The sequence below is a fragment of the Tiliqua scincoides genome, chromosome 7 (genome assembly GCF_035046505.1).
Source record: "Tiliqua scincoides isolate rTilSci1 chromosome 7, rTilSci1.hap2, whole genome shotgun sequence".
NCBI classification, from domain to species: domain Eukaryota; kingdom Metazoa; phylum Chordata; class Lepidosauria; order Squamata; family Scincidae; genus Tiliqua; species Tiliqua scincoides.
In genome coordinates, this window is record NC_089827.1 from 12,251,410 (window position 1) to 12,271,107 (window position 19,698).

A 19,698-nucleotide genomic window follows, 5' to 3' on the forward strand; every position below is an offset into this window, starting at 1 on the left:
AGAGAGGTCTCAGATATGAATGGGGGGAAGAGCTTAAAATTATCTCAGTATTTTCTCCTTACTTCTCTTGAAATTAGAGAAAGTACTTTCTTCAGTCTGTGGAAAGCATTTATCAAAGATCTGGGCTGTTGTGGAAAGGCAAATGTTAAAATCAGGTATCTTTAGCATCTCCAGCAAATGACATTTATTCCTCTCTGTTTTTAATTCAGACTGATAGAGAAAATCACAGTGTTCTGATTGAAATCTGTGCTTTGCTGTCTTAGAAACACAGGTTTTTAAAAAATGGAACCCTCTCCCTGCATCAGAAAGAGTGCATGATTGACCAACAGCTCGTCTAGAGCAAACATTTTCAGATACACGACAACTGTACTCTGACTCTTATTGAGTCTTTTGGTCTAGTTCCAATGTGTGGGTATAATGTGTGGGAATAATTTTCCTCCTTGGAGGAATATCTGTGGTGCACATGGAAAACTTTAGGCCGGAATGCAAAGTCTACAAGGATTTTACAGGAAAGATCTGTGAGCAGGGACGAGAAGGAACCTCGCTTCCTGCTTGTAAACCTTGTGGCAAAACTGACGTTCTGTTTTCGTAATAATGTTTTTCAGATGGATGTCTGCTTTATCACTTTAATGTGCAAATACTCTGCTCATATAACTTGATTCATATTTGCAGACTTTGATTTGAGATTTGGAAATGAGGATGGAAAAAAGAATCAAGATTTGGCAACTTGAATCCTCAGACTGGAGTGCTCCTTACTTCTGTGTTCAGATGTAGGCTGTGGGTGGCAATGTGCCCTACTTAACTGCCACTGAAACTCCCATCTGTGAATCAGGGGAGCAGGGCTAATATTGTTCCAGGGGCAGACTGGAAATGGTCATCTGAGCCTAATGGAAGAGGGCGCCAAATCTAGCTAAGAAATAGTGGGACTAATGCCCCAATCCTGTCCTCTGCCAGCCATGCCGATGCGACCACAACAGATCTGTTTGTGGCTACCAAGGCAACTCCTGAAAAATACCCTTTGCAACTGGCAAACAATGGTTTCATTCTGAATACAAGCAGCTCTCCTTTTACACATCTTTGATTTAGGAGTTTCTGGAATAAGATGCTTGTTTAATTGATCCCCAAACCTAATTTATGCTTGCAAGTTTTGGAATAATGCACTCTAACACACTTAAGGACAAGTGTCACAGAGGAGCCCAAAGAAGGTAGAGTGATCAGACAGGTTAAGGGGAGCAGAGCAGAAGGTGGGAAGCTTTGGTGACTGCAAACAGCTGTGGCTTAGCTGTGCCGGAGGGGGAGACCCCGGAAGGCTGGCCCTGCGGAGAAGAGACAGAAACGAGGCAAATGCAAGCACAGTGGGCACACTTATTTGTCCGTTTGCCTGCCTTTGGGGAAGCCTAGACCAGAGAAGAGGAAGCAGGGGAGATAACTAAGCAGTAGCAGCTGGAGAAGAGGAGGCTTCTTCATCCTTCCAGTTGGTTAGAGCAGAGAGAGGGCTGGGAAAGGGGCTACTTCTAACCAGCCAGCAGCCTGCAAGCCTCACTTCCCTCAGTCAAACTCTGAGACAGTAATTCATGCTCCCATTTGCGACTGTCCCTAGGCAGTGGTGGGAGGAGACTGCCTTGAGTGCTCTGGGTTGCACATGTCTCTGTTGCCCAAGTGAACCACTGTTCTCTGTCCCTCTGCACCTGCCTTCTTGTACAAGGCTTCTCATGCAGAGGACACCATCTGCATCCCATGTAAGGACACCTTGTCTGATGCTGCATTCAATTTGTTGGTCTTGCGCACATCACTTTTGCACAAGACTTTTGTGTGCTGTTTATGTTGGCCAATGTGCAGGTCCCCCTGTTCCCCTCCATTGATCCAGTGCAAGAATAACATTGAGGTTCCCAAACCTGTTCCCCTGGCTTGCACCATCTACATACATCCTTATGGTAAAACTATTCTTAATTTACGCATTTTTTGGATGCATGCTGCTTTTCAAAAATATTACCCTGTGTAAAATGAGAGCTGCGTGTACAGTTATTTGAGTGTATGTGTATCTCATCTTTCTTCTGTCATGGAATGCAAGATGATGTACGTGGGGCTGCCAGGTGGTCGCTCATATTTAGCATTGACCAAGGAATAGAGAGGACTGGGCTGTAGCTCTGTGCTATACAGCACATGCTTTGTATGTCAATCAGTGATAAATCTTTTATGGGGAGTGACAAGTTGGAAGGCAGAACTAGTGCGAATGCTGGTTTCTATGGTGATGAAAGAGAAGGCAGATCGTGACATTTGGGAACGAGGCAGTTGGCAGGTTGGACTGAGAATGGAAGGATAGAGAGAGAGAGAGAGCGACCGACCGACCTTCTAGACATCCCAGGAGGCTCTGGAGAAGCAGCTATGAGAATTTGTGAGCTTGCAGGAGACAGAAGCCAGAAGAGGCCCTGAAAAAAAGACTCTCATCATTAGTTCTTCATTAAGCAGAAGATTGCTCACCAAGTTCTGATGCCTGCATCATCTGAACAACGATACCAGCTCAGCCCAACAATATCTGCATCAGCTATAGCCCAAACTTGTTAGTGGGATTCAAACATGAACACACACCCAGTGTAAGGAGACTCAACTGTGGCAAAAAGTCTTACTGTATTTTCAATACAGGTAGGCTCCAGTATCCACAGGAATTCTGTTCTGATTCCCCCGCAGATACAGAAACCACAGAGGATATGGAGGGTGCCTGTATACAGTAAATAAAAGCCCCTTACACCCTATGGATGGGAAAACAAAGGTACTGTAACAGGCGTAGTGCAGTGTTTCTCAAACTGTGGGTCGGGACCTACTAGGTGGGTCACGAGCCAATTTCAGGTGGATCCCCATTCATTTCAGTATTTTATTTTTAATATTACTTGATGCTACCATGGTATGTGACTGCATTTGGGGAAATTTTTTAATGGAAACTTTTAACAGGCTACTATGTATACACTTTTAACAATGATAGTAAATGGGACTTACTCCTGGGTAAGTGTGGGTACGATTGCAGCCTAGGATTGTTAAAAAATTTCCTGCTCAATGATGTCACTTCTGGTCATGACATCACTTCCAGTGGGTCTGAAAGATTCTCATTCTAAAAAGCAGGCCGTGTTGCTAAAAGTTTGAGAACCACTGGTGTAATGGATTCAGAGGGGTCTTCAGGGGTCCCCCCATATCCATAGTTAATTGAAACCATGGTTACCAGATCTGCAAATTCAAGGGCCCACCTGTATTTACATTGTTGGCAGTCACTTTGGGCCTTTTGTGGTATGTACAGTAGATGTACAAAAAGGAGAGGTGGAATGTACAGAAGATGTTTTAAAATAAATATACTGGCTTTAAATCTTGGTTCTTTCTTTGTCTGCAATCCTAACCACACTTTCCTGAGAGTAAGCCCCGTTGAACAAAATAGGACTTACTTCTGAGTAGACCTGGTTAGGATTGTACCCTTTGTCCTTTAATGCAACTTCCCTTATTAGTGGTTGCTTACTCAAGTCTTAACTTCTTGTTCTCCTCCTGCCAAAATATAATTTGTGTTTATAAAACCATCAAGCATTCTTTTATAGCCCGATCCTATCCTGGGCCAGCCCAAAGCCTGCAGTGGTGTTACGTCCACTGCGGTCTACTGGCTAGATAGGAACCAGGCAGCTGCAGAGAGATAAGCAAAATACTTGTCCTCTTACTTGGATCTGCACTGGCTCTTTGTAAATTCAAATGGGCTGAGCCTGGCCTGGGGGGCATAGCATATTGGTTGAATTATGGGTGTTAATGCAGTGAAAAGCAAAAAAAACTTGGGTCCATGAACTTCATTCAAAGGGGTTTGGCTGCTGTTTGCTAACACATTATGTTAAAAAAGCATACGTATTTTAGTCCATTGCTGAAATAGTTGCCAAAATACCCAGATTTCGAGATGTTAAAAGCCAAACATGCATGCATGTAATGATAAATGTCACGACCTTTCGGCAGACTGCCTTACAGTAGCCCCGTCGAGTATGCTGGTGATGAAATCAGCATACTCTGGTAGTGACAAAAGTTTTAGATTTTGGAAACACCAGGTGTCCATGACTCATAAAACTGGATTTATGTAGAGCCCAGCCAAAGGTATCATGGCTATAAAAAGGCAAAATAAACATGTTTTCACTAGAAAATGTTCTTCAGCTATTTGCAGAGGTGATGTTTAAGGAAGTTTCCATTGACCTTTTAATCTTGTGGGCTGATCTTGAAGGACTTTGGCTCTTGGCATTGAAAAAGCAGAATATTTGAAGCTTTATAAAAAAGACAAGGAACATTTTAGATTGTATTATCCCTCTTCATGTTCACTTCTATTAACACTCTCCTAAGTTCTTGATATCTGACCTGCATTTTCTCTCTCTGTCTGTGATCCAATAATAATATCTAGTGTGACTTTTTTTTTGAAGTGGAGGAAATATTAAATTTTCTACCATATGTTAGGTTATGAAACTTGCAGATTACTGTAGAAAAATGTGTTAGTTCCATTTCTCTACACAGACGCGAACTATGTAGGATATTCTCTTTAGGACATATTCAGGCTGAAGCTTCCTGTGCTTTACCACTACAGTTCCCAACTGAGAATGTAGGAAGCTTTTCAGAAGCTGCCTTGTTCACTTTGACGAGGTCACTCTGACACTTGCAAAGGAAACCAGCTTTGTGGTATGCACAACCCATACTAGTTTTACAGCCCGAGCCTATCCAGGCCTTGTGCTGATAGAACTTGTGCCCCATTAGTGCAAGGCCCAGACTGCTGGCACAATAGCCATTGCAATGGCATTCAGGCTGGGGTGCTGGCATAAAAAGCCACTGGCATGCACCAGTGACTCAACAAGCCCCTGCTGGAACAGGTAGGTCAGAGGACAGGACATTTCAGCGTAGGCTCAGGGGTAGGGAGGCTCAGGGGTTGGGCCAGGGACATGTAGAGGACAGGCTGGGATAGATAACAGCAGGAGCAGCAGTGCCGATATCCTGTGTCCCTGGTCTGGGCTTGACACATCCCGTTGGACCACTCAGATTTATACCAGCCAAAGAGGTGGCGCAGATCTAGTAGGCCTGTTGGGAACCTGGCAGCTGGTTCCCTGCTGACCCACAGCATGTGGTAGATGCTGTGCCGGTGCCACTGCACAGTCTGGGCGAACCCAGGATAGGATTGGTCATACTGTTTGTCTCTTTTCACTGGTTTTTTAAAAAGGAAAATAGTTTTCTCCTTTTGGTGTGAACATGCTTCTCAGAAAAGGAGTCTGATTTTCAGGCTGATATGGGATACATGGAGCTGAGGCCTGGGCATGTCCTCTGAGTCAGAGCTCCCTAAAGATGCTCAGTCCCACAAGGGATTCTGGCATTCAGCTTCATGAAGTAACAATGAATTTGAGGCTGGCACATAAGCCCTCTGGCTTCCACATTCACGTGGGAAGTGTGCAACTGACGATCCCTTGAAGAACTATAGTTACTGGTGAACAACCTGCCCTTTCTGAGCGATTCCCTTCCCTACTTGCCCTGCCATTCAAACTACTTGCCTTTCAGGACTTTGTTGTCTGACACTTATTGAGAAGGAAAAAAAAATGAGAACTGCCGTTTGCCTTTCCGAAAATATCTTGGGATTTCACACGTACTCATCATTCTTGTCCTCCTTTTGTGAGGCTGTCTACTTATGAGAGTATTTGCCCTCTTTTCAAATCATGTTGCTATTTTTGAGAATGAGTCATTCTTCATTAGGTTTTTTTTATTTGTTGTTTAGCTGATAGGTGAGCTAATATCTTCATGGTGGTGAAAGTCACTTTCTAATTTTTCGGAACCTCCTTTGAGCAGAAGAAGACATTTGTTAGTTGAAGGTCTGGAGCGAGCATAAAATCTCTGGGGATAGCTTGCCTCTCTAGGCTGGTACATTATCACCCTAATAATAACAATGTCGCAGTGTTTTGGGAGTTGGAGTTAGACCTGGAAGAGCCAGGTTCAAATCCTTGCTCAACCATGAGGCTTCCTGGGTGACCTTGGGCCAGTCAGTGTCACCTACTTCACAGGGTTGTTGTGAAGACAAAAGGAAAGAAGGAACCATGTACACCACCTTGAGTGCCTTTGAGGAAGGGTGGTATAAAAATGTGAAAAATAAATAAAAATAAAATAGATTACCAAAATAAGTCTGAGCATTCTGCTTTGCTTACACCAGGAAAGTTGAGATCCAGGGTTGTTTTTCCTAGAGAATAACTGCATATAGGTAATTGATCCACTGTAGTTATTTGCAAAAGGAATGAATATGGCACAAAATACCTTGCTTACAACTGGTTTTATTATATGTACCTTGTGAAAAAAGGAAGTAAGGGAATTTCCTATCTCCTCAAAAGCCCCCTCCTTTCCTCCAAACCTCTCCTGACAGTCAGGGGATGTGACTGGCTTATCTTACTGAATGAGTAAGGTGAGTGTATTAACAAAATGGCATGTGTAGTATATTAAATATATTTATATATAGTTTATATTAAATATGCATTGGTGGTTTTATTCTAACTCAGGGCAGTGAAACTCAGATGCTAAGAACACAACACTTCCATCACAAGTACACAAGGAGCCAGCTTTACAAAGCTTAAAAACAGAGTTTCTTATCTTCCTGGAAAGGGGGGTAGATGGTTTACTTGATATCTGTCATGTGAACTTAACACAGTGTTTCAGTATCACAGCTTCTTGCTGGACAGAAACACTGTGGGCTTAAGCGGCTGCACTCTCATTGTTGAAGTAACTTAAGAGAGCTATCAATCCAACAAGGAAATTTCAGAGCTTTTACTTTTGCTTCTTACAGAGAGGACTTCCTATTTCACGGAAACAATCAGTTTTAATTGAATGTTCTACTCGCTTTGAGAGTATGGTGCTAGCAAGACATCAGTCTCCCCTTCACTGTACCCTCACCCAGATGGGCTGTTTTCCTGTATGTGATTTTCATCACCAAAAATCACTCCTAGATAGCCTGCACTTATATGCAGTGACAGGCCAGACTGAGACAGCGTCTCTGAGTGTAGCTAGAGGGGGGCCTTGCGATAAGTACTGCAGGTGCCACAACATGCTGTGTAAGCAGCCTGTCCCATTCTCCATCAATGGCGAGCGCCTGCGCGTGGTCGTTGCCCCGGTGACTCCAGCTGCAATTGGGAGGGGCCGCTTACACAGCATGTTATAGCGCCTGCAATACTTATTGCACCGCCCCCCCCTCTGGCTACGCTACTGTCTCTTGAGATCTGTGAGTCTTCTTTACTCCGGTGTCTGCACAGCTCCAACAAACTAAAATGCCCCCGCTCCCACTGCAGCTGAACACCAACAACTAACTCTGTCTAAAAGTCTGTTTCACTGCCATTTTCTCCAGACCTTTTCTTCCCTCCCACATCAGAACTGTGAATGCAGCTCTCTGATGAGCCACTCCTAAGCTCTGTACATTCCAAAGGGGCTGCTATGGGGAGGATGTGACGTTCTCTTGTGGAAATTTTCTTCCACACAAAGTACTTACAACACAACCCAATGTATTTTACTTGCAGATTGTTCTTCCATGTGGGCAGTGCTGGACCTTGGCATTTTGCTGCCTGAAGCAGCACACTTCTTTTTTTTTTTGTTTTCTATTTAAATCGCACCCCCATTTCATCCTTCTTCCAATCCTTCCTTTTTTCCTCCCTCCCTCCCTTTTCTAATAAGAGAAGAAGAGGGAAATCATGGATATTGCTTCGTATTCTTCCTACTTCAGACCAGAACATCCAGATCCATCAGACAGGAGGATGTAGTTTCCCTAATAATTGGCCCACAGTCAGTAGCCTAGAGTGACCTTCTTCGCCCTGCTTCATGGTGAAACCAGCCCTGCCATTTGAACACTAGCCATTTAGTTCTATTAAGAAGTGAGAAGTTAGAGGGGAAAAATGAGACATACAAACTTGAAGTGACAACTGACATTTTTTAGGTTAGAAATGAGATTGCGAAACAAATCTGAAACCATACAACCTCACCATCCAGGATCAAACTCTAAGAAACATGAATTGTTGTTGTCATGAAATACAGCGGGCCCTCCTTATCTGTGGATGTGAGCATCCTCGCATGCCAAGACCATAGCTGGAGTGCCTCGGAGGACCTCCCATTACGACAGGAAGTGGCTTCTGGTTGTGTCTGGGAGGTTTTCTGAGATGTGGGGAGGCCACAGATTTCGGTGTCCACGGAGGCTCCTAGATCCCCCCATTGATACTGAGGGCTGTGTGGATGTAAAATTAGGTCACTGTATATATGATGTTTTCATTTTCTTTTAAGGCAGGAGTCTACCTGAAACATGAAGGGAGGGACAAAACCGATGCAGTTCAGTTTACTGATATGTACATCTTCATTTAAATTGTGAAACCTAGAGAAAGCCAGACACATACTGTGGTTGATGGGCCGTTCTAGATTGATATTATGTCTATCCTTTTCCTTTCTCAAGAAGGCCTACTTCAAAGGTTCCTGTCTGTTTGGTAGAACTATATTATACAAATATGATTCCATAATACAGCAAAGACAATGTTTATGAATCATGACATGATTAAGGTTAACAAGCAATCTTTATTTTGGGATAATTCCATTTGTAATCATGTGTCATAAACATAATCACATAATTAGAGAATATAATTTGTAAAAAAGAAAAAAAATTATATTTCCAGCATGCTTCCAGTTTAAATTTGAATTCTTAATATCACATTTTGTGATTTCTTATGACTGTATAACATTCTTTTTCTATTTTTCTGATAATGGAAGGATTGATTATGTGCTCACAATATAGTATAATATTTATAGTAAGTATTGATAACAAGGAAAGAAGTCCAAAAGTGCAATCCTATACAAGTCCACTCATATTCATAAGTCCAGGCATTTTCCTGGTAGTCCATTCCACTGAAATCAATTGGACATACTTCTGAGTAGACATGCATAGACATGTGTGTGTATGTACAAAGATTATTTCAGGCATATATGGAATATTCCTTGCACACACACACACACACACACACACACACACACACACACACACACACACACAAATGTAACAATCTACATTCGTGATTTTTTAGATCAGTGGTTCCCAAAATTTTTTGACAAGCAGCTCCCTTGACCTATTGGGTCACTGGCTGCAGCTCCCCACTGGGGCCACAATCCTATATATTTTATCGGGCGGCGGGTTTTTCGTGAAGATTCCCGCAGCTCCCCTGGCTGGTTTCCACAGCTCCCAGTTTAGATGCAAAGTTGTTGTGTGTTTGCATTCCGCTTAACTCTCTATTAATTGCTTGCTGTCTTTCCATTTCTGTGTTTAATACTTTTAGGCACGAAGGAAGGAGGTTTTTATTCAGGAACGGTATGGGAGATTTAACTTGAGCGACCCATTTCTGGCTCTGCAAAGAGACTATGAGGCAGGTGCTGCTGAGAAGGACAAAAGGTCTATCTGCACCAACCCACTCTCTATTTTGGAAGCTGTGATGGCTCACTGCAGGAAGATGCAAGAAAGAATGGCTGCTCAGCTGGTTGCTGCAGAAAACAGACAAAAGAAGGTACCACACCTTTCTTTCTATTCAGTCGCTCCATCTTCAAAATAATGTATTTTCTTCCATTTTATCAGCTTGTATGGAAATCATCTTTCACATTTTTATGTTGCCCCAGAGTGTTCATATTAACTTTATTTTATCATTCTTGCAACATTTCTGTTTGTTGGTTTATAGTCTAGCTCAGTGGTTCCAAACTCATCTGGGTCACAATGCCCGCAGCCTCTTCGTCCGGGCTGCAATCTTGGATCTTGCAAAATCCAGGGTGGTGCCACCCAAAACTCATGAGATTTTGTGAGATCCAAATTGGTGGCACCTGGGGGAAACAGGTACAAGGGGCGACTGGGGACATCCCGCGTTGCCCCTGTGAGTGTGCCCTGTTGTGTGACGCACACTTTGGGAACTCCTGACTAGCCGCTTAATGGCAACAGATTCCTCTTTAAAAGGAATCTTTTCTTTAATCTTTCTGTCTGTATGACTCTTTAATTCAAGGCCAGAACCCTAGAGCATATGAAATTACTGCCCTGAATGCCTGTGTTCCTGTTTTACAGAAGGAAGTAAAATCTCTCAAGCCCTCTTAGAGTGATACTGTACTTTTACCCAGGGGTTTTCCAGAGAGGGGAAAAAGATCAGGAGCAGGCCTCCAGATTCATGTTCGATTCTTACTTCTCTCAGAGCACAATCCAAAGCACTTGCTGGCCAGCGCAAGTCCCTTGCAACAGCCTGGAAGTGTTGTAAACATACTGTAAGGCACATCTGTGATGACATGGGAGATGGGGAGGCCGGTGCGAGGACATGCCCTGGCCTTCCTGTTCCAGATCCCAGCTGGTGACGACTGATTATGTGTCGGCTTGGGGATGCCAGTGTGGGGGGGCTGGGAAGGGTAGCGGGAGGATGAAATGGGGGCATTTGGGGGCAGGGAAGGGTGGGCTGGTGGGCAGGACGAGCCCAGGAGGGCGGTGGGACCAGTTTCCATAAACTTAGGCCGGATCCTAACCCCCCTCCCAAGCAGTCTGGTGTTACACTGGGCTGCTGAGATCTGCGCCAGCAATTTAACTGGCACAGATCCAAATAGCCCCATTGAGGTGGCTGCCTTGCAACATGGAGTAAGGGGAAATAAATCCCCTTACTCCGAGTTGCATTGGATACACCTCCTACCCTGTGCTGGATATAGTGCAGGCCAGTTGGCCTGCCTGTTCCAGCCTAGGATCGGATTGGGCTTCCCCTCCCTTGTCCTACAGGGGAAAATGAATGCATGAACAGAGAGATCCTACATTCAGACAGACGCAGGGCTTCCCCTTCATTTATTCACATGTAAGCCAAATACATAAACCTTAGGCCTGGTCTCAGTCTCTCTCCATGATACAATCTTAGGGCGCAAAATATTGCCCTGTAGAATTAAAACCTTTCAACCCTGGAACAGTATTTCAACAGAGATGGAAACCAAAGTTGCTGCTTTCTGAACCTGACGGAGAGCATACCTTTACTGCAAGCTAAGAACTAACAATAGCACCATGTGTCCGATATAGCTGCTGATGTTTGACAACAAATTGTAATTGGATCAGTTGCATGGCACCTGAAACCAGGCTTTCTTTGGATTTTATTTACATACATTTTGCCAAAAAATTTAAGATGAACGCCGTTTGCAAAGTGATCCATATTCTTGGAGACAGGAGTATTTCAGCACTGCTCAGAGGACATGCTTAACTTCTAAAAAAAAAAAAAAAATCCTCTGATCAGTGAGTTCATTTGGATCAGCAGATCAGTGGACAGTTTTTGTCAGGTTTTGTTCATAAGTTGGGAGCACTGCTGTTAATTCTAAGCCATGACCTCTAGCAATTTTGCAGGAACTAACTTCATACCAGCATCCCTCCCCCATATCCGCTGGTGTTCTGTTCCCAACCCCTCCCCCAAGGATACTGGGGAACACCACTTTAAAAATGTGTAGAGAGTAAAGAAAAAGGCCCTGAATAATTTTCCCTACCATTGCACAGTGAACCTGCTGCATTTTGAGGGCTTTAGGCAGTCTTCTGAGCTCCATGCAGCCACTTCTGGGTTGCACTGCGGCCCTTCTCTTTGCCCAGACGCACCCCAGAATGCATGCAATTACTCATCTCTCCCAGGCTGCCTGGTCCCTGGCCAGCCCATAGCATGCAACCCATGCTGGGTTGACTTTGTTGCACGCTCTGGGCCAGCTCCAGATAGGATTGGGCTGTTGGCTACAATTTTATTCACCCCTTCCTGGGAGTAAGCTTCTTGAACACAGTGGAACTTACTACTGAGTAGACCTGCATAGGATTGTGCTGGTAATATATGTGACATGCTTTGCACACTCAGAAATCACTAAATGACTGTGAAGTAGTTTTATTAGCCTTTTCCCTTCTGTACTTAACTGCATTCTGTAAAAAACAAAATAACAATATAAAAGCAACCCATCCCATTCTTATCTCCTCCCATTCCCTTACCAATCATTATTTTGTCAATTTGATTAATAAGAAAGGTATTACGGTGTGCCGTATTTATACATTTAAGTGGATTAGTATGTGCAAAGTGGAAATAGGACTTTCTATCCATTCTGGGAAAAGGGCCAACCTGTCTTTTTTCCATCACCTTGCATTGTACATGATTAATATTTAAAAGACTGGTTGCTTTGAGGTTTGAGGACACTTCTAACACTGGGAATGCTTTACCATTTATATTTCTGGTTTGTTTGATTTTAGCAATTAAGTTTATTGTAATATGAATTGTTATTTTGTGTAAGCTGCCTTGACTGTCACTGGCAAGCAGGGGGCAGAAGCGGAAACTGAGGGGGCAGAGCTGTAAGTGCTGCACAGCTCCAAAACTTGCTGTGAAAGCTGCCCCTTCCCCTTGATCTCGAAGCCTGTCCGGGGATGAAAATAACATGGAGGAGATGCTTCCGTGTTGCTTTCGCTCCTCAGAATGGCCTCAAGAGCAAAGGGAGGGGCAGGTTACACAGTAAGTATCAGAGCTGTGCAACACTTACAGCTTCACCCCCCGCTCTGGTGCCTTCAAGGGAGGGCACCAGGATGAGGTCTCTTGTTATCAGGTGTGCTCCCTGGGGCATTTGGTGGGCTGCTGTGAGATACAGGAAGCTGGACTAGATGGGCCTATGGCCTGATCCAGTGGTGCTGTTCTGATGTTCTTAAACTACAATTCCCAGGAGGCCTTGCAGGTCTCTTGTTATCTGGTGTGCTCCCTGGGGCATTTGGTGGGCCGCTGTGAGATACAGGAAGCTGGACTAGATGGGCCTATGGCCTGATCCAGTGGGGCTATTCTTATGTTCTTATGTTCTGGCTCCACTACTGGCAGGGGGCTCTTATCAATGACAAACACATCACCAATATCCTATGCCTTCTGCCTGGCCTTGCCATGCTTTCTTCGGTTTACTCAGACTTACACCAGCCAGAAAACTGGTATAGATCTGAGTAGACCGAAAGGGCAACAGGGGGCTAACCCTTAGCTTCGAGGAGGCCTTCTGATCAGTCCCCTACTATGGCACCTCCATGGTATGGTTGCATCGGTGCAAGTGGCAGGGAATAGGATTAGGGCATTAATTTTCTTAACTCTCCTTTACTGATAATCATTCTGCCAAACCTTCCTGCTCCCATTTCTCTCCATCAGAATGAAACAGACAATAACGACATAGTGAGATTTATGGCTCAGTCCTAATAGGGCTGGGGATTAGTTATCTGAGCTTTCCATCACCATTATTGTTTTCACTGGAGGCTCTGTGGGACCCATCAGAAATTGGGTCATGACCCACCAAGTGGGTCCGACCCACAGTTTGAGAAATGCTGGTCTGTAAAATTAGCTTTTAAACATGCAGTTCTCTCTCTCTGCTTCCTCCTCACTGTGATACCTGTTTTATTTTTGCTAAGAGCAAAGCGTTGTTGTTGTTTTTCTTTAAATTCATAGTGAGGAGAGAGTGCAGCAATGTTGTTTAAAGCTTTGTTTAAAGCTTCCCATGATACAGAGTAGAAACCATCTTATTAAAAGCGAGTCAAGAGGGGACATACGCAAATTTTTAAAAATCCCTTGGAGGAACTGTCCAACAGGCTATCAGCTTTCCTCTGGGATGGAAGGAGGAGAAGTAATATCATTGGTGAAACGAGGACCACTCAGGAATCACCAGCTGTAATGACTTTCATTTCGCTAGCAACCAAAGCCAAATTTGAACCACTGACCTAGAGATGAAATACTCCATATCCCATTACCAATCCTCTGGACCATCTGGTCCCCCAGATTATAGCACACATGAAATATATTCACTGTACAGTATCTTCTTACAACTCTGAAATTAGTATGATTTTAGCATCTAGTGCAACATAAATTCCTCTCTGACTCTAATAATTGCAACTACCCAACTAAAAGCATTTTATTCATATATCTTTCCATGTCAGCTTAAGCACTGGATAGGGAAAGAAGTTTTCTGCTGCTTTCCTCCTTCCAAGTGGTAGAGAATCCAAATTTAGAAATAGAGAAAGCCTTGTCTCCTACTTCTTTCTGAGTTGCAAGCAGACTGTTTTTGCTGATCAGATAATCTGAGATCACAGCCCATTCCTAACCTACACTGCTGTAACCAGGCTATACACCACTACTGGCCAAAATTTTTTAAATCCTGGTATTTTTGAATAATACCATCATTTTATATATCATTTGTCGCACAATTTCATGCAGAGCGCAGTGAAAGAAACAGCACTGAAATATCTCTATCAAAAGTTATAGCCAAATACCAGCGGGGGTGGGGCAATGGTGCATCACCACACCCACCTCCCAGGGCATTGCCCCACCCACTACATGGGAGGATGTCCCTCATTGGGGTGACGTGCTGGCCTCCCGCACTGGGTGGCGCAAACCCTAGTGATTTAACCGCCTGCGCTATATCCAGCGCAGATTAGGAGGCAGCTGGAGGTATCCTTGGAGTAAGGGGATATTTTTCCCCTTACCCCAAGTAACGCCTCAGCCTGCCCTATGGGCCTTCTCAGATCTGCACCAGCTATATGGCTGGCACAAATCTGGGAAGCCTGGTGTCTCCTGGGGCGGGGAGCTAGAATATGGTGGAGAAGGCCTCTTCTGGGCCCATTCCACCCTCCCTGCCCAGAAACGCCACCTCCCCACCACCATCCCTACACCCCTGCACCTCTCGGCACCTTACCTATCCGTGCCAGTGGCCAAGGGCTTTAAATGCAGTGCCCTCGGGGCAGTGCAGGCTTTCCTGCTGGCACAACCTACTCCAGGCATTACAAAGGTGCGGTATGATCCATTTGTGACACCTTCAGCTGACACCAGAGTTTAGATCGCACTGTCAAAGTCGCTGGCAAACCATAGATGCTTATCCAGTTTCAATATACTGAGAGCAGTCAGAAAGATCCCATCACCATCTTATTGAGCCAAAGGCTCTCCAGTTGTACGTCTGTGCAGGACACCTTTTTGCAATGCGTTCTGCACAGACATACACCAGACTCTGCATTTGGTACACAAAGGTGTTCAATAAATGCAAATTGAAGAATGAAGCTGCTGATCTCTTGATCAGCAAGATATGCAACTTGTCCCTCAAAACGGCCACAGTGCCAGGAGATTAGGGGATAGCAAATGTCACACTGATCTTTAAAAAGGGAAAGAGGGGGGACTCGGGAAACTATAGGCCGGTCAGCCTAACATCTATACCGCGTAAGATGATGGAATGCCTCATCAAAGATAGGATCTCAAAACACATAGATGAACAGGCCTTGCTGAGGGAGAATCAGCTGTAAGGGTAAGTCTTGCCTCATGAACCTTATATAATTCTTTGAAAAGGTCAACAGGCATGTGGATGCGGGAGAACCCGTGGACATTATATACCTGGACTTTCAGAAGGCATTCGACACGGTCCCTCACCAAAGGCTACTAAAAAAACTCCACAGTCAGGGAATTAGAGGACAGGTCCTCTCGTGGATTGAGAACTGGTTGAAGGTCAGGAAACAGAGAGTGGGTGTCAATGGGCAATTTTCACAATGGAGAGAAGTGAAAAGCGGTGTGCCCCAAGGATCTGTCCTGGGACCGGTGCTTTTCAATCTCTTCATAAATGACCTGGAGACATGGTTGCACAGTGAAGTGGCAAAGTTTGCAGACGACACCAAACTTTTCTGAGTGGTGAAGACCAGAAGTGATTGTGAGGAGCTCCAGAAGCATCTCTCCAGACTGGCAGAATGGGCAGCAAAATGGCAGATGCACTTCAATGTAAGTAAGTGTAAGGTCATGCACACTGGGGCAAAAAATCAAAACTTCACATATAGGCTGATGGGTTCTGAGCTGTCTGTGACAAATCAGGAGAGAGATCTTGGGGTGGTGGTGGACAGGTCGATGAAAGAGTCGACCCAATGTGCGGCGGCAGTAAAGAAGGCCAGTTCTATGCTTGGGATCATTAGAAAAGGTATTGAGAACAAAACAGCTAATATTATAATGCCGTTGTACAAATCGATGGTAAGGCCACATCTGGAGTATTGTGTCCGGTTCTGGTTGCCACATCTCAAAAAAGACATAGTGGAAATGGAAAAGGTGCAAAAGAGAGCGACTAAGATGATTACGGGGCTGGGACACCTTCCTTATGAGGAAAGGCTACGGCGTTTGGGCCTCTTCAGCCTAGAAAAGAGACGCCTGAGGGTGGACATGATTGAGACATACAAAATTATGCAGGGGATGGACAGAGTGGATAGAGAGATGCTCTTTACACTCTCACGTAACACCAGAACCAGGGGACATCCACTAAAATTGAGTGTTGGGAGAGTTAGAACAGGCAAAGAAAATATTTCTTTACTCAGCATGTGGTTGGTCTGTGCAACTCCTTGCCACAGGATGTGGTGATGGCGTCTGGCCTGGACGCCTTTAAAAGGGGATTGGACAAGTTTCTGGAGGAAAAATCCATAATGGGTTACAAGCCATGATGTGCATGTACAATCTCCTGATTTTAGAAATGGGCTATGTCAGAATGCCAAATGCAAGGGAGGGCACCAGAAAGAGGTCTCTTGTTATCTGGTGTGCTCCCTGGGGCATTTGGTGGGCCGCTGTGAGATACAGGAAGCTGGACTAGATGGGCCTATGGCTTGATCCAGTGGGGCCCTTCTTATGTTCTTAGTGAGGGTATTTTTTGCTAAATAGAGAGAAGTTCATTGCTACTTGATAAATTGTTGACCTAAGAACCTGTTTGAGGCATGTGTCAGGGTGGTCTAGTTAGGCTGCAATCCTGTACATGCTCAACTAGGGGTAAACAAAATTGAATACAGTGAGACTTCTGCGTAAACATGCATAGTTTTGCACTGTTCGTTTCTCTTACTTCTTGATGACGTGTCGTACACTGAGAGCTGATTCAAGGTAACTTGACCATTCATTTCATTCACTGCTCTGTCTGCGTGTGTGAGCCACATGAATGGGTCATGCGAGTCCGAGAATCACAGCTGTGACCAATTTTGCAATCTATTGAGTTTCAAAATGTATCTTTAATAGGCAGAAGTTGCACATCTGAGATCCATGACATTCTGGCTTTATACAAATTAGTCCCATGTGTGAAAAGGCAGCCCAACATTTAGGAGCACTTAATGTAGAACTTAGCCATTATATTGTGACTCTACTCATCTCCAGTTGTGAAACTCACAATCTGATTCCTGAATTTCACCTGATAAATACTTCTAAATGTCATGATAAGATGGAAGTCATTTGGCACTGGGAGGTCATTTTTAGTCCCATCCCCACAAGGGCAATAATGTATTGTAGCTTGTAAATAATTTACTCCAGAGATCCAAATTTTTCATTGATTGGCTATCAAAGTTGCCCATTAGGAAGTTGTCTAATTGATTAATGGGAACAGGTGAGGTGACACACTCAGTTGGCTGCCTCAGCAGTCCGTGAATCTGTTGCCAGACACTCATGAAGCTACCATTTATGAGAGTCAATACTACCACAGTTTTTGCTATGACGTTGGCTAAAAAGGGGGGCTTCTGTGATTGGGAGAATTGCAGTCCAATCCTACCTAAATCCCTGTGCAGGGATGTAGTGGTGCCAATGCAGCTTCGTTTGCATCCCATGGGGAATTTTTGGCTGCTGAACATTTCCTTGGGGTAAGGGAACATTTGTCCTCCTGCCCTGGGATAAGCCCTGGTAGCTGCTATGGGCAAACATGGACCTGTGCCTGCTCAATCACTGCATTGCTCCTTGCAGGCTAGGGACCAATAGGTGACCACTGCCACCAATCTCATCCCTCTTGGACCTGATCCGTCCTTGTCGTACACATCATACACTCGCAGGGTTCTGGGAGTTCAGAGTTCTTGGTTCTTGAACCCTAGAGCCCTCAAGGACCCCTGTTCAGTAGTACTGCCACCACCCTGTATGTGCCAGTGTCTCAGTCCAGGGACACTGAGACCCTCTAGGCTTAATTATATCCCTTGCAGGCACTGAGCATTCTCTTTAATTAAAGACTCAGTCCTCAAGTTACTAGTCCTCAATGAGTATTTGGTAGCTTGCTGAACGGCTAGGCAGGATTCTGAACCTTTGTTCTCAACAGACAATGAAACAACTTAGTAAAAGGATTTTTACTTTATTACATACATAGGGTTACATGAAGTTACAAAAGGCAGCAAATGCTAGAGACATAAAACTTCTAGGAAACATATCAGCATTAAAATAACAAAGCTAACTGGCTATCTCTATTATTCCCTAACTCTCACCTGGTTCAGCGTTCTTTTGTAGATCTTTCCTCCAAGTTACCTATGAGACCACATGGCCCTGTTGGAGCAGACTCTCCCCTGCAGATGTTGCACCCACAGCCTTTTCCACCAAAAAAGACAACGACACACCCCTTGGGATTTGTTCTTATACTTCTCAGGCTAACAGGACTGAGGTGACTCTGTACTCATTTAAACTGTCCAATCAGAAGCTCTTGGGGACAGAAACTTCCTGAAGTGGGTTTGGATGCTAGCCCTCTCAGCTCTTCCCTCCCCACTGGAGGTCCACAGCTGCATTCCCTCTTTGATCTGTGCCTTTCTGTCTGTGTAGGTGCTACATTATCACCTTCCATTGAATTGTTAATTCCGTTGGCTGTTGTTACTCAGATCCTTGCAGCTAGGAACTGCAAGCCACTTCTCTGTTACTGGTTAGTTTGGTTCAGGCCCTACATGCTATTAGGCATAAACTACATATTCATGATAGTCCTCCTCCCCTGTCCTGTCGCCATCCTGTTCGGCCCACCCTCTCTCCAATTCTTCCCACCCCACAGCCTGTTCAACTCCGCCTCCCTCCAACGCGCTGTGCTCTAGTGGGTGCCCATCAACCTCCTGATGCAAGGGGCCTGCCTGCTGGTGTCCCACTGTGCTCATTGGTGGAGGCTGCTTTATGATAGCTGTAAAGTAGTCTCTGCTAGTGCAATACTAGTTACCAGCAGGGGAGGAGGATAGGATTGGGCCATTGGAGTGGCCGCTTATATGTCATCCACGGGGAGCACCAGTTGACAACTTCATGCAAATCAGGTCCAGTTGGAAGCCTACAGGCAATCCCTCATACCCACCAAGGCAATTGTATCAGGTTTCCTCAGGTATGAGCTGACAGGTGGAAAATGTATGTTTGAGATGCTACTTGACAAACACATTTGGGATTGGACAAGTTTCTGGAGGAAAAATCCATTACGGGTTACAAACCATGATGTGTATGTGCAACCTCCTGGTTTTAGAAATGGGCTATGTCAGAATGCCAGATGCAAGGGAGGGCACCAGGATGAGGTCTCTTGTTATCTGGTGTGCTCCCTGGGGCATTTGGTGGGCTGCTGTGAAATACAGGAAGCTGGACTAGATGTGCCTATGGCCTGATCCAGTGGGGCTGTTCTTATGTTCTTGTTGGATTAATTTGAGAGAAAAACAAAAACAGAAACAGAAAGCATTGTTTTAATATTGACTAAAGCAGTGGTTTCCAAACTGTGGGTAAGGACCCACTGGTGGGTTGCAACCTGATTTTTGGTGGGTTGCCAAAGGGTGATAAAAAGATCAGATAACTAATTGCCTCAAGCCCTGAGGCTATTCAGAAATCATGTTGTAGCCACTAGTCACCCTGCAAAGGGCTCAGCTCCTGTAGTTTAAGCATGGGTAAATATAAGGAGATAAATGTTTCA

General features: G+C 44.6%; 1 protein-coding gene across 1 annotated transcript in view; it reads left to right on the forward strand.

Moving 5' to 3' along the window:
• Positions 1-19,698, forward strand: part of CTTNBP2 (cortactin binding protein 2) — a 129,142-nt gene that overhangs the window by 38,369 nt on the left and 71,075 nt on the right. Inside the window, exon 3 of the mRNA XM_066634120.1 lies at positions 9,330-9,554. Within this exon, the coding sequence (XP_066490217.1) occupies positions 9,330-9,554 (225 nt within the window). The remainder of the gene's footprint in view (positions 1-9,329; positions 9,555-19,698) is intronic.